Genomic DNA, 21,489 nt, shown 5'->3' with positions numbered 1-21,489 from the left:
GGGTCACTGTGTGCGGATCCATGTACGGGGTCACTGTGTGCGGATCTATGTGTGGGGTCACTATGTGCGGATCCATGTGCGGGATCACTGTGTGCAGATCTATGTGTGGGGTCACTGTGTGCGGATCCATGTGCGGGGTCACTGTGTGCGGATCCATGTGCAGAGTAACCGTGTGCGGATTGATGTGCGGAGTAACTGTGTGCGGATCTATGTGTGGGGTCACTGTGTGCAGATCCATGTACGTGGTCACTGTGTGCAGATCCATGTACGGGGTCACTGTGTGCGGATCTATGTGCAGGGTCACTGTGTGCGGATCCATGTGCGGGGTCACTGTGTGCGGATCCATGTACGTGGTCACTGTGTGCAGATCCATGTACGGGGTCACTGTGTGCGGATCTATGTGCAGGGTCACTGTGTGCGGATCTATGTGCAGGGTCACTGTGTGCGGATCCATGTACGGGGTCACTGTGTGCGGATCCATGTACGGGGTCACTGTGTGCGGATCCATGTGCGGGGTCACTGTGTGCGGATCCATGTACGTGGTCACTGTGTGCGGATCTATGTGCAGGGTCACTGTGTGCGGATCTATGTGCAGGGTCACTGTGTGCTGATCCATGTACGGGGTCACTGTGTGTGGATTTATGTGCGGAGTAACTGTGTGCGGATCTATGTGTGGGGTCACTGTGTGCAGATCCATGTACGGGGTCACTGTGTGCGGATCTATGTGCAGGGTCACTGTGTGCTGATCCATGTACGGGGTCACTGTGTGCAGTCCATGTGCGGGGTCACTGTGTGTGGATTTATGTGCGGAGTAACTGTGTGCGGATCTATGTGTGGGGTCACTGTGTGCAGATCCATGTACGGGGTCACTGTGTGCTGATCTATGTGCAGGGTCACTGTGTGCAGTCCATGTGCGGGGTCACTGTGTGCTGATCCATGTACGGGGTCACTGTGTGCTGATCTATGTGCAGGGTCACTGTGTGCTGATCCATGTACGGGGTCACTGTGTGCAGTCCATGTGCGGGGTCACTGTGTGTGGATTTATGTGCGGAGTAACTGTGTGCGGATCTATGTGTGGGGTCACTGTGTGCAGATCCATGTGCGGGGTCACTGTGTGCGGATCTTTGTGTGGGGTCACTGTGTGCGGATCCATGTGCGGGGTCACTGTGTGCGGATCCATGTGCGGGGTCACTGTGTGCAGATCCATGTACGGGGTCACTGTGTGCGGATCCATGTCCGGAGAAACTGTGAGTGTTCCATGTTTGCGGTCACTGTGTGGTCCATTTGTAGGGTCCAAGTGTGTGCGGATCCATGTTTAGGGTCACCGTGTGTGAATTCATGTACGGGGTTATTGTGTGCCTCCCTATGATTGGGGTCAGGGTGCGTCTGACTATGTTTGGGGTCACGGTGCGCCTCCCTATGTTTGGGGTCACGTTGCGCCTCCCTATGTTTGGGGTCACGGTGTGCCTCCCTATGTTTGGGGTCCCGGGGCGCCTCCCTATGTTTGGGGTCACGTTGCGCCTCCCTATGTTTGGGGTCACGGTGTGCCTCTCTATGTTTGGGGTCACGGTGCGCCTCCCTATGTTTGGGGTCACGGTGCGCCTCCCTATATTTGGGGTCACGCTGCGTCTCCCTATGTTTGGGGTCACGGGGCGCCTCCCTATGTTTGGGGTCACGCTGCATCTCCCTATGTTTGGGGTCACGGTGCACCTCCCTATGTTTGGGGTCACGCTGCATCTCCCTATGTTTGGGGTCACGGTGCACCTCCCTATGTTTGGGGTCACGCTGCATCTCCCTATGTTTGGGGTCACGCTGCATCTCCCTATGTTTGGGATCCCGGGGCGCCTCCCTATGTTTGGGATCCCGGGGCGCCTCCCTATGTTTGGGGTCATGTTGTGCCTCCCTATGTTTGGGGTCACGTTGCGCCTCCCTATGTTTTGGGTCACGGTGCGCCTCCCTATGTTTGGGGTCACGCTGCGTCTTCCTATGTTTGGGGTCACGCTGCATCTCCCTATGTTTGTGGTCACGGTGCGCCTCCCTATATTTGGGGTCACGCTGCATCTCCCTATGTTTGTGGTCACGGTGCGTCTCCCTATGTTTGGGGTCACGCTGCGTCTCCCTATGTTTGGGGTCACGCTGCATCTCCCTATGTTTGTGGTCACGGTGCGCCTCCCTATGTTTGGGGTCAGGGTGCGCCTCCCTATGTTTGGGGTCAGGGTGCGCCTCCCTATGTTTGGGGTCAGGGTGCGCCTCCCTATGTTTGGGGTCAGGGTGCGCCTCCCTATGTTTGGGGTCATGTTGCGCCTCCCTATGTTTGTGGTCACGGTGCGCCTCCCTATATTTGGGGTCACGCTGCGTCTCCCTATGTTTGGGGTCAGGGGCAGCCTCCCTATGTTTGGGGTCACGCTGCGCCTCCCTATGTTTGGGGTCAGGGGCAGCCTCCCTATGTTTGGGGTCACGCTGCGTCTCCCTATGTTTGGGGTCACTGTGTGCCTCCCTATGTTTGTGGTCACGGTGCGTCTCCCTATGTTTGGGGGTTTTGCTGATGTTCCTCTTCCTCGCGGCTTCGCTTTCCTTCTACATTTCGGGGCCGCTCTCCGCATAATGGGGCTGTTTCAAGGTCGGAGGAACGCGGCGTTGCCATGGTGACAGGCAGATATGTGGATCAGAGCGCAGCTGGAGACGTTGCGATGCTGCACGCGTTCCTGTGTCAGATGTGCGACTACGTGTCCGGATCACAGGGCGTCTAACGGGAGCAAAATCATAATGTGTCATGACAGGACGACCCCGAGGGAACAATCACCATGTGATCCAGGAGCGAAACCCCAGGAGCTGACAATCTGCTGCAGCCACACGGGAAAGAGGGGGAGGGGAGGCGAAACACTGGGGCCCATACATTACAGTCTCATCAATATGTAATAACAGTGACCCGACCAGAACTACAAAGAACTGGACCACTGGACACCAGGGACCGGGACACTAAACCACTGGACACTAGGGACTGGGATATTCAACAACTGGACAACAGGGACTGGGATACTCAACAACTGGACAACAGGGACCGGGACACTAAACCACTGGACACCAGGGACCGGGACACTAAACCACTGGACACCAGGGACCGGGACACTAAACCACTGGACACCAGGGACCGGGACACTAAACCACTGGACACCAGGGCCCGGGACACTCAAGCACTGGGCACCAGGGAATGGGACACTGAACCATTGAACCCCAGGGACCGGGACACTAAACCACTGGACACCAGGGACCGGGACACTAAACCACTGGACACCAGGGACTGGGACACTAAACCACTGGACACCAGGGACCGGGAGACTAAACCACTCGACACCAGGGCCCGGGACACTAAACCACTGGACACCAGGGCCCGGGACACTGAACCACTGGACACCAGGGACCGGGACACTAAACCACTGGACACCAGGGACCGGGACACTAAACCACTGGACACCAGGGACCGGGACAATAAACCACCGGACACCAGGGATCGGGACACTAAACCACTGGACACCAGGGACCGGGGCACTAAACCACTGGACACCAGGGACCGGGACAATAAACCACCGGACACCAGGGATCGGGACACTAAACCACTGGACACCAGGGCCCGGGACACTCAAGCACTGGGCACCAGGGAATGGGACACTCAAGCACTGGGCACCAGGGAATGGGACACTCAAGCACTGGGCACCAGGGAATGGGACACTGAACCATTGAACCCCAGGGACTGGTAGTGGAAGCTGATAAGGTAGTTCTTCTTGGGACACTCCTGGTGTATGCCTGTGTTCAGGATCACTGGGTAGAGGGGAGGCCCATGACCTGAGCAGCAGCCAAGGATCACACGTAGACATCAAACTCACAATTCCTTTATTCTAGAACCTCTATTAGGTATACAGGCCGTCCCCTACTTAATACAATAAACATCTATAACAGTTATCACAGGCGTCTGTAATGAAGCTTTATTACTAATCCTGGTTCTTATGACAACCCAACATTTTTAAAATCCATTTGTCTGGGGTTACAATGATAAAATATACAGTTCTGACTTGCATACAAATTCAAATTAAGAACAAACCTACAGAACCTATCTTGTATATATATACTTTGTCCCCTCTATTAGATATACAGGCGGTCCTCTACTTAAAAACATCCGACTTACAGACGACCCCTAGTTACAAACGGACCTCTGGATATATATACACTGTGCTCCCTCCATTAGATATATATACTGTGCCCTCTCTCAGATAGCCGGCCCCCAGTAGTATACAGCCAGCCCCCTGTAGTACATAGACAGCCCCTAGTAGTATATAGCCAGCCCCCAGTAGTATACAGCCAGCCAGCCCCCATGTAGTATATAGCCGGCCCCCAGTAGTATAAAGCCAGCCCCCATGTAGTATATAGCCAGCCCCCAGTAGTATACAGACAGCCCCCTGTAGTACATAGACAGCCCCTAGTAGTATACAGCCAGCCAGCCCTCAGTAGTATACAGCCAGCCAGCCCCCATGTTGTATATAGCCAGCCCCCAGTAGTATACAGCAAGCCAGCCCCCATGTAGTATACAGCAAGCCGCCAGTAGTATACAGCCAGCCCCCATGTAGTATATAGCCAGCTAGCCCCCAGTAGTATACAGACAGCCAGCCCCCATGTAGTATTTTGCCAGCCTCAAGTAGTATACAGCCAGCCCCATGTAGTATGCAGCCAGCCAGTCCCAGTAGTATATAGCCAGCCCCTGTAGTATGCAGCCAGCCAGACCCATGTAGTATACAGCCAGCCCACCTCATGTAGTATACAGCCAGCCAGCCCCCAGTAGTATTCAGCCAGCCCCATGTAGTATACAGCAAGCCCGCCCCATGTAGTATACAGCCAGCCCCATGTAGTAAACAGCCAGCCAGCCCCATGTAATATACAGCTAGCCCCTGTAGTGTACAGCCAGCCTGCCCCTGTAGTATACAGCCTGCCAGCCCCATGTATTATATAGACAGCCAGCCCTATGTAGTACACAGCCAGCCCCCAGTAGTATACCGCCAGCCAGCCCCATGTAGTGTACATACAGCCAGCCCCATGTAGTGTACATACAGCCAGCCCCCTTTAGTATATAACATGCCAACCTCTACTAGTATGTAGCCTGTCATTCCCATGTAGTATACAGCCAGCCAGCCCCTCTAGTATATAGCCTACCAGCTCCTGTAGTATTTAGCCAGCCAGCCCCCTCTAGTATATAGCCAGCCAGCCCCCTGTAGTATACAGCCAGACAGCTCCATGTACTAGACAGCCAGCCCCTGTAGTAGACAGCCAGCCAGCCCCTGTAGTATATAGCCGGCCCCATGTAGTATATACCCAGCCAGACTCTGTAGTATATAATCAGCCAGCCCCATGTACTAGACAGTCTTCCAACTATTGTAGTATATAGCCTGCCAGAATCCTGTAGTATATAGCCAGCCCACTGTAATATATAGCCAGCCACCTGTAGTATATAGCCAGCCCACCCCTCGTAGTATACAGCCAGCCAGCCCCAGTACTATATAGCCAGCCCCTGTAGTATGCAGCCAGCCAGACCCATGTAGTATACAGCCAGCCCGCCTCATGTAGTATACAGCCAGCCCCCAGTAGTATTCAGCCAGCCCCATGTAGTATACAGCCAGCCCGCCCCATGTAGTATACAGCCAGCCCGCCTCATGTAGTATACAGCCGGCTAGCCCCCAGTAGTATTCAGCCAGCCCCCATGTAGTATACAGCAAGCCCGCCCCATGTAGTATACAGCCAGCCCCATGTAGTATACAGCCAGCCAGCCCCATGTAATATACAGCTAGCCCCTGTAGTGTATAGCCAGCCCCCTGTAGTATACAGCCAGCCTGCCCCTGTAGTATATAGCCTGCCAGCCCCATGTATTATATAGACAGACAGCCCCATGTAGTATACAGCCAGCCTGCCCCTGTAGTATATAGCCTGCCAGCCTTATGTATTATATAGACAGCCAGCCCTATGTAGTATACCGCCAGCCAGCCCCATGTAGTGTACATACAGCCAGCCCCCTTTAGTATATAGCATGCCAATCTCTACTAGTAGATAGCCTGTCATTCCCCTGTAGTATACAGCCAGCCAGCCCCTCTAGTATATAGCCTGCCAGCTCCTGTAGTATTTAGCCAGCCAGCCCCCTCTAGTATATAGCCAGCCAGCCCCCTGTAGTATACAGCCAGACAGCTCCATGTACTAGACAGCCAGCCCCTGTAGTATATAACCGGCCCCATGTAGTATATACCCAGCCAGATTCTGTAGTATATAGTCAGCCAGCCCCATGTACTAGACAGCCTTCCAGCTATTGTAGAATATAGCCTGCCAGAATCCTGTAGTATATAGCCAGCCCACTGTAATATATAGCCATCCACCTGTAGTATATAGTAAGCCCAACCCATGTAGTATATAGCCTGCCAGCCCCATGTAGAATATAGCCAGCCCCATGTAGTATATAGCCAGCCCCATGTAGTATATAGCCAGACTGACCCATGTAGTATATAGCCAGCCCCATGTAGTATATAGCCTGCCAGACCCCTGTAGTATATAGCCTGCCAGACCCCTGTAGTATATAGCCTGCCAGCCCATATAGTATATAGCCTGCCAGCCCCATATATTATATAGCCTGCCAGACCCCTGTAGTATATAGCCTGCCAGCCCCTGGAGTATATAGCCAGCCCCCAGTTTGCCCAGCACATAAAAAAAACTTAATAATCACCCTCTAGTGATACTCACCTACCCCTGATCCTCGGCTCCTCTTCTTTCTTCTCCCATGTAGTATATAGCAGGCCCCAGTAGTATACAGCCAGCCCCCATGTAGTACATAGTCAGCCCCATGTTGTATATAGCCAGCCCCCAGTAGTATACAGCCAGCCCCCAGAAGTATACAGCCAGCCCCCATGTAGTATATAGCCGGTCCCCAGTAGTATACAGCCAGCCAGCACCCATGTAGTACATAGCCAGCCCCTAGTAGTATATAGCCAGCCCCTAGTAGTATACAGCCAGCCCCCTGTAGTACATAGACAGCCCCTAGTAGTATATAGCCAGCCTCCAGTAGTATACAGCCAGCCAGCCCCCATGTAGTATATAGCCAGCCCCTAGTAGTATACAGCCGGCCAGCACCCAGTAGTATACAGCCAGCCAGCCCCTATGTAGTATACAGCCAGCCACCCCCCATGTAGTATATATCCATCCCCCAGTAGTATACAGCCAGCCAGCCCCAGGTAGTATACAGCCAGCCAACCCCCATGTAGTATATAGCCAGCCCCCAGTAGTATACAGCAAGCCAGCCCACTGTAGTATACAGCCAGCCCCCAGTAGTATATAGCCTGCCAGCCCCCAGTAGTATACAGCCAGCCAGCCCCCATGCAGTATACAGCCAGCCAGCCCCCCATGTAGTACATAGCCAGCCCCCAGTAGTATACAGCCAGCCAGCCCCCAGTAGTATACAGCCAGCCACCAGTAGTTTATAGCCTGCCAGCCCCCAGTAGTATACAGCCAGCCAGCCCCCATGTAGTATACAGCCAGCCAGCCCCCCATGTAGTACATAGCCAGCCCCCAGTAGTATACAGCCAGCCAGCCCCCAGTAGTATACAGCCAGCCCCATGTAATACATAGCCAGCCCCTAGTAGTATAGCCAGCCCCCAGTAGTATACATCCAGCCCCCAGCAGGATACAGTCAGCCCCCATGTAGTATAAAGCCAGCCCCCAGTAGTACACAGCCAGCCCCCAGTAGTACACAGCCAGCCAGCCCCCATGTAGTATATAGCCAGCCCCCAGTAGTATACAGTCAGCCAGCCCACAGTAGTATATAGCCTGCAGCCCCTAGTAGTATATAACCAGCCAGCTACTTTAGTATATAGCCATCCCCCAGTAGTATATAGCATGCCAGCCCCCAGTAGTATACAGCCAGCCAGCCCCCAGTAGTATACAGCCAGCCACCAGTAGTATATAGCCTGCCAGCCCCCAGTAGTATACAGCCAGCCAGCCCCCATGTAGTATACAGCCAGCCAGCCCCCCATGTAGTACATAGCCAGCCCCCAGTAGTATACAGCCAGCCAGCCCCTATGTAGTATACAGCCAGCCACCCCCATGTAGTATATATCCATCCCCCAGTAGTATACAGCCAGCCAGCCCCATGTAGTATACAGCCAGCCAACCCCCATGTAGTATATAGCCAGCCCCCAGTAGTATACAGCAAGCCAGCCCCCTGTAGTATACAGCCAGCCACCAGTAGTATATAGCCTGCCAGCCCCCAGTAGTATACAGCCAGCCAGCCCCATGCAGTATACAGCCAGCCAGCCCCCCATGTAGTACATAGCCAGCCCCCAGTAGTATACAGCCAGCCAGCCCCCAGTAGTATACAGCCAGCCACCAGTAGTTTATAGCCTGCCAGCCCCCAGTAGTATACAGCCAGCCAGCCCCCATGTAGTAAACAGCCAGCCAGCCCCCCATGTAGTACATAGCCAGCCCCCAGTAGTATACAGCCAGCCAGCCCCCAGTAGTATACAGCCAGCCCCATGTAATACATAGCCAGCCCCTAGTAGTATAGCCAGCCCCCAGTAGGATACAGCCAGCCCCCAGTAGTATACAGCCAGCCCCCAGTAGTACACAGCCAGCCAGCCCCCATGTAGTATATAGCCAGCCCCCATTAGTATACAGTCAGCCAGCCCACAGTAGTATGTAGCCTGCAGCCCCTAGTAGTATATAACCAGCCAGCTCCTTTAGTATATAGCCATCCCCCAGTAGTATATAGCCTGCCAGCCCCCAGTAGTATACAGCCAGCCAGCCCCCATGTAGTATACAGCCAGCCCCACATGTAGTACATAGCCAGCCCCCAGAAGTATACAGCCAGCCAGCCCCCAGTAGTATACAGCAAGCCACCAGTAGTATATAGCCTGCCAGCCCCCAGTAGTATACAGCCAGCCAGCCCCCAGTAGTATACAGCCAGCCAGCCCCCATGTAGTATACAGCCAGCCAGCCCCCCATGTAGTACATAGCAAGCCCCCAGCCAGCCCCACATGTAGTACATAGCCAGCCCCCAGTAGTAAACAGCCAGCCAGCCCCCAGTAGTATACAGCAAGCCACCAATAGTATATAGCCTGCCAGCCCCCAGTAGTATACAGCCAGCCAGCCCCCATGTAGTATACAGCCAGCCAGCCCCCCATGTAGTACATAGCCAACCCCCAGTAGTATACAGCCAGCCAGCCCCCAGTAGTATACAGCCAGCCCCATGTAGTACATAGCCAGCCCCTAGTAGTATATAGCCAGCCCCCAGTAGGATACATCCAGCCCCCAGTAGGATACAGCCAGCCCCCAGTAGTGTACAGCCAGCCCCCAGTAGTACACAGCCAGCCAGCCCCCATGTAGTATATAGCCAGCCCCCAGTAGTATAGAGTCAGCCAGCCCACAGTAGTATATAGCCTGCAGCCCCTAGTAGTATATAACCAGCCAGCTCCTTTAGTATATAGCCATCCCCCACTAGTATATAGCCTGTCAGCCCCATGTAGTATACAGCCTGCCAGCCCCCAGTAGTATACAGGCTGCCATCCCTGTGTAGTATACAGCCTGCAGGCCCCCAGTAGTATAAAGCCAGCCCCATGTAGTATACAGCCAGCCCCATGTAGTATACAGCCAGCCAGCCATCAGTAGTATAGAGCCAACCAGCCCCATGTAGTATATAGCCAGTCCCATTTAATATACAGTGTGCCAGCCCCATGTAGTATATAGCCAGCCCCAAGTAGTATACAGCCAGCCCCAGTAGTATATAGCCAGCCCCTGTAGTATGCAGCCAGCCAGACCCATGTAATATACAGCCAGCCTGCCTCATGTAGTATACAGCCAGCCAGCCCCCAGTAGTATTCAGCCAGCCCCATGTAGTATACAGCCAGCCCACCCCATGTAGTATATAGACAGCCAGCCCGCCCCATGTAGTATACAGCCAGCCCCATGTAGTATACAGCTAGCCCCTACAGTATACAGCCAGCCTGCCCCTGCAGTATATAGTCTGTAATATATAGTGTGCCAGCCCCATGCAGTATACAGCCAGCCCTATGTAGTATACAGCCAGCCCCCAGTAGTATACAGCCAGCCCTCTGTAGTATACCGCCAGCCAGCCCCATGTAGTGTACATACAGCAAGCCACCTTTAGTATAGAGCATGCCAACCTCCTCTAGTATATAGCCTGTCAGTCCCCTGTAGTATACAGCCAGCCAGCCCCTCTAGTATATAGCCTGCCAGCTCCTGTAGTATTTAACCAGCCAGCCCCCTCTAGTATATAGCCAGCCAGCCCCCTGTAGTATACAGCCAGACAACCCCATGTACTAGACAGCCAGCCCCTGTAGTAGACAGCCAGCCAGCCCCTGTAGTATATAGCCAGCCCCATGTAGTATATACCCAGCCAGACTCTGTAGTATATAGTATACAGCCTGCCAGCCCCCAGTAGTATACAGCCAGCCCCATGTAGTATACAGCCAGCCCCATGTAGTATACAACCAGCCCCATGTAGTATATAGCCAGTCCCATGTAATATACAGTGTGCCAGCCCCATGTAGTATATAGCCAGCCCCAAGTAGTATACAGCCAGCCCCATGTAGTATACAGCCAGTCAGCCCCAGTAGTATATAGCCAGCCCCTGTAGTATGCAGCCAGCCAGACCCATGTAATATACAGCCAGCCTGCCTCATGTAGTATTCAACCAGCCCCATGTAGTATACAGCCAGCCCGCCCCATGTAGTATACAGCCAGCCCCATGTAGTATATAGACAGCCAGCCCGCCCCATGTAGTATACAGCCAGCCCCATGTAGTATACAGCTAGCCCCTGCAGTATACATCCAGCCTGCCCCTGCAGTATATAGCCTGTAATATATAGTGTGCCAGCCCCATGTAGTATATAGCCAGCCCTATGTAGTATACAGCCAGCCCCCAGTAGTATACAGCCAGCCCTCTGTAGTATACCGCCAGCCAGCCCCATGTAGTGTACATACAGCCAGCCACCTTTAGTATATAGCATGCCAACCTCTTCTAGTATACAGCCAGCCAGCCCCTCTAGTATATAGCCAGCCAGCTCCTGTAGTATTTAAACAGCCCCCTCTAGTATATAGCCAGCCAGCCCCCTGTAGTATACAGCCAGACAGCCCCCTGTAGTATACAGCCAGCCCCTGTAGTAGACAGCCAGTCAGCCCCTGTAGTATATAGCCGGCCCCATGTAGTATATACCCAGCCAGACTCTGTAGTATATAGTCAGCCAGCCCCATGTACTAGACAGCCTTCCAGCTATTGTAGTATATAGCCTGCCATAATCCTGTAGTATATAGCCAGCCCTCTGTAATATATAGCCAGCCAGCCACCTGTAGTATATAGCCAACCCTATGTAGTATACAGCCAGCCCCCAGTAGTATACAGCCAGCCCTCTGTAGTATACCACCAGCCCTCTGTAGTATACCGCCAGCCAGCCCCATGTAGTGTACATACAGCCAGCCACCTTTAGTATATAGCATGCCAACCTCCTCTAGTATATAGCCTGTCAGTCCCCTGTAGTATACAGCCAGCCAGCCCCTCTAGTATATAGCCTGCCAGCTCCTGTAGTATTTAACCAGCCAGCCCCCTCTAGTATACAGCCAGACAGCCCCATGTACTAGACAGCCAGACAGCCCCTGTAGTATATAGCCTGCCCCATGTAGTATATACCCAGCCAGACTCTGTAGTATATAGTCAGCCAACCCCATGTACTAGACAGCCTTCCAGCTATTGTAGTATATAGGCTGCCAGAATCCTGTAGTATATAGCCAGCCCTCTGTAATATATAGCCAGCCAGCCACCTGTAGTATATAGCCAGCCCAACCCATGTAGAATATAGCCAGCCAGACCCATGTAGTATATAGCCTGCCAGCCCCATGTAGTATATATCCAGCCCCATGTAGTATATAGCCTGCCAGACCCCTGTAGTATATAGCCAGCCCCCTGTAGTATATAGCCTGCCAGACCCCTGTAGTATGTAGCCTGCCAGCCCCTGGAGTATATAGCCAGCCCCCAGTTTGCCCAGCACATTAAAAAAAACTTAATACTCACCCTCTAGCGATACTCACCTACCCCTGATCCTCGGTGCGACTCCTCTTCTTTCTTCTCTCTGCTGTAATAGCTGGCAGAGTCGCGTCCATGGGATCTGCCGGCCGGTGCACACTATTATGCCGGCTAGAGAAGAAAGAGAACAAATAGAGAAGAAAGAAGAGAGAAGAGAGAAGAGGATCTAGGCGCCGCAGGGTGAGTAGGGAAGTTCATTTTTTTTATTGACTCGTGTACAAGCCTAGGTGCAGTTTTTCAGTAGGTGTTATGGCATGGAGGGATCAGCTGATGGCGCTGCAGAGGTGTTATGGCATGGAGGGATCAGCTGATGGCGCTGCAGAGGTGTTATGGCATGGAGGGATCAGCTGATGGCACTGCAGACACTGCTAAACCACTGGACACCAGGGACTGGGACACTAAACCACTGGACACCAGGGACTGGGACACTAAACCACTGGACACCGGGGACTGGGACACTAAACCACTGGACACCGGGGACCGGGACACTAAACCACTGGACACCGGGGATCGGGACACTAAACCACTGGACACCGGGGACCGGGACACTAAACTACTGGACACCGGGGAACGGGACACTTAACCACTGGACACCGGGGAACGGGACACTAAGCCACTGGACACCAGGGACCGGGACACTAAACCACTGGGGACCGGGACACTAAACCCTTGGACACCGGGGACCGGGACACTAAACCACTGGACACCGGGGACCGGGACACTAAACCACTGGACACCGGGGACAGGGACACTAAACCACTGGACACCAGGGACTGGGACACTAAACCACTGGACATCAGGGACAGGGACACTAAACCACTGGACACCAGGGACCGGGACACTAAACCACTGGACACCAGGGACCGGGACACTAAACCACTGGACACCAGGGACCGGGACACTAAACCACTGGACACCAGGGACCGGGACACTAAACCACTGGACACCAGGGACAGGGACACTAAACCACTGGACACCAGGGACCGGGACACTAAACCACAGGACACCAGGGACTGGGACACTAAACCACTGGACACCAGTGACCGGGACACTAAACCACTGGACACCAGGGCCCGGGACACTAAACCACAGGACACCAGGGACTGGGACACTAAACCACTGGACACCAGTGACCGGGACACTAAACCACTGGACACCAGGGCCCGGGACACTAAACCACAGGACACCAGGGACCGGGACACTAAACCACTGGACACCATGGACGGGGACTATCTGCACTGGGCTGAGATGTAGGAGAAGACACAGGGCGTCTCGCTGGGTCGGTGATTCGCTCCGGGTCTCTGTCCTGGAGTCAGAAGTGTTTTACAGTCTCGTCCATTATCACTGAGCGGAGCAGCGGCCGCTGTCATCACATTTCGCTGCTTCATTAAGCCTCAGATTTACAGACGTTTGTGGTCTAGATGTGAAGAGGAATTAAAGGGGAAGGATCCGTCTATTGCAGATTTCTGGGAGAGGAGGAATATGATAATTTAGAGATAAAGTCTCTGATATGTTCTGTATTTGTAGCCGGCGCCCTCAGACGACCTCAAGATTTTGCAAGTTTCTGCGAATAGACGTGTGATGGCGCCTCTGTCACAGCCGCTCCTGGTGAGACTCATGTGCTACGAGGATCTGAGACAAACCAGCGGGAACCCAAGAAGAACCGAGATCCAACATCACCGACACTAACCGACTGGAGCTCGACCCCTGCCATGTGTAGAGTATATACAGACATACAGCATATACAGTACATGCACATATATAGGATATAGAAGGAGTTCTCAACAAATAAGAATATCAGCGGAGTTGTTAAGGCATGGAGGGGTCAGCTGATGGCGCTGCAGAGGTGTTATGGCATGCAGGGATCAGATGATGGAGCTGCAGAGATGTTATGGCATGGAGGGATCAGCGGATGGCGCTGCAGAGATGTTATGGCATGGAGGGATCAGTGGATGGCGCTGCAGAGATGTTATGGCATGGAGGGATCAGCGGATGGCGCTGCAGAGATGTTATGGCATGGAGGGATCAGCGGATGGCGCTGCAGAGGTGTTTTGGCATGGAGGGATCAGCGGATGGCGCTGCAGAGGTGTTTTGGCATGGAGGGAGCAGCTGATGGTGCTGCAGAGGTGTTATGGCAAGAAGGGAGCAGCTGATGGAGCTGCAGAGGTGTTTTGGCATGGAGGGATCAGCTGATGGCACTGTAGAGGTGTTATGGCACGGAGGGATCAGCTGATGGAGCTGCAGAGGTGTTATGGCATGGAGGGATAAGCTGATGGCGCTGCAGAGGTGTTTTGGCATGGAGGGATCAGCTGATGGCGCTGCAGAGGTGTTATGGCATGGAGGGATCAGCTGATGGCGCTGCAGAGGTGTTTTGGCATGGAGGGATCAGATGATGGCGCTGCAGAGGTGTTATGGCATGGAGGGATAAGCTGATGGCGCTGCAGAGGTGTTTTGGCATGGAGGGATCAGCTGATGGCGCTGCAGAGGTGTTATGGCACGGAGGGATATGCTGATGGAGCTGCAGAGGTGTTATGGCATGGAGGGATCAGCTGATGGCGCTGCAAAGGTTTTATGGCATGGAGGGATCAGCTGATGGCGCTGCAGAGGTGTTTTGGCATGGAGGGATCAGCTGATGGCGCTGCAGAGGTGTTATGGCATGGAGGGATCAGCTGATGGCGCTGCAGAGGTGTTATGGCATGGAGTAGTCAGCTGATAGCTCTGCAGAGGTGTTATGGCATGGAGGGATCAGCTGATGGTGCTGCAGAGGTGTTATGGCATGGAGGGATCAGCTGATGGCGCTGCAGAGGTGTTATGGCATGGAGGGATCAGCTGATGGTGCTGCAGAGATGTTATGACATGGAGGGGTCAGCTCATGGCGCTGCAGAGGTGTTATGGCATGGAGGGATCAGCTGATGGCGCTGCAGAGGTGTTATGGCATGGAGGGATCAGCTGATGGTGCTGCAGAGATGTTATGACATGGAGGGGTCAGCTCATGGCGCTGCAGAGGTGTTATGGCATGGAGGGATCAGCTGATGGCGCTGCAGAGGTGTTATGGCATGGAGGGATCAGCTGATGGCGCTGCAGAGGTGTTATGGCATGGAGGGGTCAGCTGGTGGCTCTGCAGAGGTGTTATGGCATGGAGGGATCAGCTGATGGTGCTGCAGAGGTGTTATGGCATGGAGGGATCAGCTGATGGTGCTGCAGAGGTGTTATGGCATGGAGGGGTCAGCTGGTGGCTCTGCAGAGGTGTTATGGCATGAAGGGAACAGCTGATGGCGCTGCAGAGGTGTTATGGCATGGAGGGATCAGCTGATGGTGCTGCAGAGATGTTATGACATGGAGGGGTCAGCTCATGGCGCTGCAGAGGTGTTATGGCATGGGGGATAAGCTGATGGCGCTGCAGAGGTGTTATGGCATGGAGGGATCAGCTGATGGCGCTGCAGGGGTGTTATGGCATGGAGGGGTCAGCTGATGGCGCTGCAGAGGTGTTATGGCATGCAGGGATCAGATGATGGAGCTGCAGAGATGTTATGGCATGGAGGGATCAGCGGATGGCGCTGCAGAGATGTTATGGCATGGAGGGATCAGTGGATGGCGCTGCAGAGATGTTATGGCATGGAGGGATCAGCGGATGGCGCTGCAGAGATGTTATGGCATGGAGGGATCAGCGGATGGCGCTGCAGAGGTGTTTTGGCATGGAGGGATCAGCGGATGGCGCTGCAGAGGTGTTTTGGCATGGAGGGAGCAGCTGATGGTGCTGCAGAGGTGTTATGGCAAGAAGGGAGCAGCTGATGGAGCTGCAGAGGTGTTTTGGCATGGAGGGATCAGCTGATGGCACTGTAGAGGTGTTATGGCACGGAGGGATCAGCTGATGGAGCTGCAGAGGTGTTATGGCATGGAGGGATAAGCTGATGGCGCTGCAGAGGTGTTATGGCATGGAGGGATCAGCTGATGGTGCTGCAGAGATGTTATGACATGGAGGGGTCAGCTCATGGCGCTGCAGAGGTGTTATGGCATGGAGGGATCAGCTGATGGCGCTGCAGAGGTGTTATGGCATGGAGGGATCAGCTTATGGTGCTGCAGAGATGTTATGACATGGAGGGGTCAGCTCATGGCGCTGCAGAGGTGTTATGGCATGGAGGGATCAGCTGATGGCGCTGCAGAGGTGTTATGGCATGGAGGGATCAGCTGATGGCGCTGCAGAGGTGTTATGGCATGGAGGGGTCAGCTGGTGGCTCTGCAGAGGTGTTATGGCATGGAGGGATCAGCTGATGGTGCTGCAGAGGTGTTATGGCATGGAGGGATCAGCTGATGGTGCTGCAGAGGTGTTATGGCATGGAGGGGTCAGCTGGTGGCTCTGCAGAGGTGTTATGGCATGAAGGGAACAGCTGATGGCGCTGCAGAGGTGTTATGGCATGGAGGGATCAGCTGATGGTGCTGCAGAGATGTTATGACATGGAGGGGTCAGCTCATGGCGCTGCAGAGATGTTATGGCATGGGGGATAAGCTGATGGCGCTGCAGAGGTGTTATGGCATGGAGGGATCAGCTGATGGCGCTGCAGGGGTGTTATGGCATGGAGGGGTCAGCTGATGGCGCTGCAGAGGTGTTATGGCATGCAGGGATCAGATGATGGAGCTGCAGAGATGTTATGGCATGGAGGGATCAGCGGATGGCGCTGCAGAGATGTTATGGCATGGAGGGATCAGTGGATGGCGCTGCAGAGATGTTATGGCATGGAGGGATCAGCGGATGGCGCTGCAGAGGTGTTTTGGCATGGAGGGATCAGCGGATGGCGCTGCAGAGGTGTTTTGGCATGGAGGGAGCAGCTGATGGTGCTGCAGAGGTGTTATGGCAAGAAGGGAGCAGCTGATGGAGCTGCAGAGGTGTTTTGGCATGGAGGGATCAGCTGATGGCACTGTAGAGGTGTTATGGCACGGAGGGATCAGCTGATGGAGCTGCAGAGGTGTTATGGCATGGAGGGATAAGCTGATGGCGCTGCAGAGGTGTTTTGGCATGGAGGGATCAGCTGATGGCGCTGCAGAGGTGTTATGGCATGGAGGGATCAGCTGATGGCGCTGCAGAGGTGTTTTGGCATGGAGGGATCAGATGATGGCGCTGCAGAGGTGTTATGGCATGGAGGGATAAGCTGATGGCGCTGCAGAGGTGTTTTGGCATGGAGGGATCAGCTGATGGCGCTGCAGAGGTGTTATGGCACGGAGGGATATGCTGATGGAGCTGCAGAGGTGTTATGGCATGGAGGGATCAGCTGATGGCGCTGCAAAGGTGTTATGGCATGGAGGGATCAGCTGATGGCGCTGCAGAGGTGATTTGGCATGGAGGGATCAGCTGATGGCGCTGCAGAGGTGTTATGGCATGGAGGGATCAGCTGATGGCGCTGCAGAGGTGTTATGGCATGGAGTAGTCAGCTGATAGCTCTGCAGAGGTGTTATGGCATGGAGGGATCAGCTGATGGTGCTGCAGAGGTGTTATGGCATGGAGGGATCAGCTGATGGCGCTGCAGAGGTGTTATGGCATGGAGGGATCAGCTGATGGTGCTGCAGAGATGTTATGACATGGAGGGGTCAGCTCATGGCGCTGCAGAGGTGTTATGGCATGGAGGGATCAGCTGATGGCGCTGCAGAGGTGTTATGGCATGGAGGGATCAGCTGATGGTGCTGCAGAGATGTTATGACATGGAGGGGTCAGCTCATGGCGCTGCAGAGGTGTTATGGCATGGAGGGATCAGCTGATGGCGCTGCAGAGGTGTTTTGGCATGGAGGGATCAGCTGATGGCGCTGCAGAGGTGTTATGGCATGGAGGGGTCAGCTGGTGGCTCTGCAGAGGTGTTATGGCATGGAGGGATCAGCTGATGGTGCTGCAGAGGTGTTATGGCATGGAGGGATCAGCTGATGGTGCTGCAGAGGTGTTATGGCATGGAGGGGTCAGCTGGTGGCTCTGCAGAGGTGTTATGGCATGAAGGGAACAGCTGATGGCGCTGCAGAGGTGTTATGGCATGGAGGGATCAGCTGATGGTGCTGCAGAGATGTTATGACATGGAGGGGTCAGCTCATGGCGCTGCAGAGGTTTTATGGCATGGGGGATAAGCTGATGGCGCTGCAGAGGTGTTATGGCATGGAGGGATCAGCTGATGGCGCTGCAGGGGTGTTATGGCATGGAGGGGTCAGCTGATGGCGCTGCAGAGGTGTTATGGCATGGGGGATCAGCTGATGGCGCTGCAGAGGTGTAATGGCATGAAGGAATCAGCTGATGGCGCTGCAGAGATGTTATGACATGGAGGGGTCAGCTCATGGCGCTGCAGAGGTGTTATGGCATGGAGGGATCAGCTCCTGGGGCTGCAGAGGTGTTATGGCATGGAGGGATCAGCTGATGGCGCTGCAGAGGTGTTATGGCATGGAGGGATCAGCTGATGGCGCTGCAGAGGTGTTATGGCATGGAGGGGTCAGCTGATGGCGCTGCAGAGGTGTTATGGCATGAAGGGATCAGCTGATGGTGCTGCAGAGGTGTTATGGCATGGAGGGATCAGCTGATGGCGCTGCAGAGGTGTTATGGCATGATGGGATCAGCTGATGGTGCTGCAGAGATGTTATGACATGGAGGGGTCAGCTCATGGCGCTGCAGAGGTGTTATGGCATGGGGGATAAGCTGATGGCGCTGCAGAGGTGTAATGGCGTGGAGGGATCAGCTGATGGCGCTGCAGAGGTGTTATGGCATGGAGGGGTCAGGTGATGGCGCTGCAGAGGTGTTATGGCATGGAGGGATCAGCTGATGGAGCTGCAGAGGTGTTATGGCATGGAGGGATCAGCTGATGGCGCTGCAGAGGTGTTATGACAGTGAGGTATCAGCTGATGGAGCTGCAGAGGTGGTATGGGATGGGGGAATCAGCTGATGGCGCTGTGGAGGTGTTATGGCATGGAGGGATCAGCTCATGGCGCTGCAGAGGTGTTATGACAGGGAGGGATCAGCTGATGGAGCTGCAGAGGTGTTATGGCATGGGGGATCAGCTGATGGCACTGCAGAGGTGTTATGGCATGGAGAGATCAGCTGATTGCGCTGCAGAGGTGTTATGGCATGGAGGGATCAGCTGATGGCACTGCAGAGGTGTTATGGGATGGAGGGATCAGCTGATGGCGCTGCAGAGGTGTTATGGTATATATATATATATATATATATATATATGGATGAAATATATAAATATATATATGGGTGTAGTATATACATATTGGGTGTAGTGTATATATAGATATATATATATGGGGTGTAGTGTGTATATGGGGTGTAGTATATATATATGGGGTGTAGTGTATATATATAGGGTGTAGTGTGTATATATAGGGTGTAGTATGTATATATGGGGTGTAGTGTGTACATATGGGGTGTAATATATATATATATATATATATATATATATATATATATATATATATATATATATGGGGTGTAGTGTGTATATATTGGGTGTAATGTATATATATATATAGGGTGTCGTGTAATATATATATATATATATATATATATATATATATATGGGGTGTATGGTATATATATGGGGTGTAGTGTATATATATATGGGGTGTATTGTATATATATATGGGGTGTATTGTATATATCCATGGGGTGTAGTGTATATATATGGTGTGTATTGGTGTATGTATGTATATATATGGGGTGTATTGTATATATATATATGGGGTGTAGTGTATGTATGTATATATATGGGGTGTATTGTATATATATATGGGGTGTAGTGTATGTAGGTATATATATGGGGTGTAGTGTGTATATATATAGGGTGTAGTGTGTATGTATATATATGGGGTGTAGTGTAGTATATATGTTATATATATATATGGGTGTAGCGTATATATATATTGGGTGTAGTGTGTGTATATATATATATATGGGGTGTAGTGTATATATATGGGGTGTAGTATATATATATGGGGTGTAGTGTATATATATATATATATATATGGGGTGTAGTATATATATATGGGTGTAGTGTATATATATATTGGGTGTAGTGTGTGTATATATATATTTATATATATGGGGTGTGGTGTATATATATATGGGGTGTAGTATATATATATGGGGTGTATTGTATATATCCATGGGGTGTATTGTATGTATATATGGGGTGTAGTGTATATATATTTTGGGTGTAGTGTGTGTATATATATATTTATATATATGGTGTGTAGTGTATATATATATGGGGTGTAGTATATATATATGGGGTGTATTGTATATATCCATGGGGTGTATTGTATATATCTATGGGGTGTATGTATATATCCATGGGGTGTATTGTATGTATATATGGGGTGTAGTGTGTATATATATGGGGTGTATTGTATATATACATGGGGTGTATTGTATATATCCATGGGGTGTAGTGTATGTATATATGGTGTGTAGTGTGTATATATATGGTGTGTATTGGTGTATTGTATATATATATGGGGTGTATTGTATATATATATGGGGTGTAGTGTATGTATGTATGTATATATATGGGGTGTAGTGTATGTATGTATATATATGGGGTGTATTGTATGTATGTATATATATGGGGTGTAGTGTATGTATGTATATATATGGGGTGTATTGTATATATATATGGGGTGTAGTGTATGTATGTATATCCATGGGTGTAGTGTATATATATATATGGAGTGTAGTGTATATATCCATGGGGTGTATTGTATGTATATATGGGGTGTAGTTTATATATATATTGGGTGTAGTGTGTGTATATATATATTTATATATATGGGGGGTAGTGTATATATATATGGGGTGTAGTATATATATATGGGGTGTATTGTACATACCATGGGGTGTATTGTATGTATATATGGGGTGTAGTTTATATATATATTGGGTGTAGTGTGTGTATATATATATTTATATATATGGGGTGTAGTGTATATATATATGGGGTGTAGTGTATAGAGCCATGGGGTGTAGTGTATGTATATATGGGGTGTAGTGTATATATATATATATATATATATATATATATATATATATATAGGGTGTATTGTATATATATGGGGTGTATTGTATATATCCATGGGGTGTAGTGTATGTATATTGGTGTGTATTGGTGTATTGTATATATATATGGGGTGTATTGTATATATATATGGGGTGTAGTGTATGTATGTATATATATGGGGTGTATTGTATATATATATATGGGTGTGTGTATGTATGTATATATATGTGTAGTGTATATATATATATGGGGTGTAGTGTATGTATGTATATCATGGGGTGTAGTGTATATATACTGGAGTGTAGTATATATATCTTGGGTGTAGCTGTATATATAATGGGTGTAGTG

At 51.7% G+C, this 21,489-nt stretch overlaps 1 protein-coding gene across 1 annotated transcript in view; it reads left to right on the top strand.

The window, feature by feature from the left end:
- Nucleotides 1-1,151: 1,151 nt before the first annotated feature.
- Nucleotides 1,152-21,489, top strand: part of ELP6 (elongator acetyltransferase complex subunit 6) — a 47,072-nt gene continuing 26,734 nt past the window's right edge. The window contains exons 1-2 of the mRNA XM_072154804.1: nt 1,152-1,247; nt 1,291-1,380. Coding sequence (XP_072010905.1) covers nt 1,152-1,247; nt 1,291-1,380 — 186 coding nt within the window. The remainder of the gene's footprint in view (nt 1,248-1,290; nt 1,381-21,489) is intronic.

The sequence above is a fragment of the Engystomops pustulosus genome, chromosome 5, assembly GCF_040894005.1.
Source record: "Engystomops pustulosus chromosome 5, aEngPut4.maternal, whole genome shotgun sequence".
Taxonomy (NCBI): Eukaryota; Metazoa; Chordata; class Amphibia; order Anura; family Leptodactylidae; genus Engystomops; species Engystomops pustulosus.
Note: the sequence above shows the minus strand (reverse complement) of the source record. Positions and strands in the feature narration are given on the sequence as shown.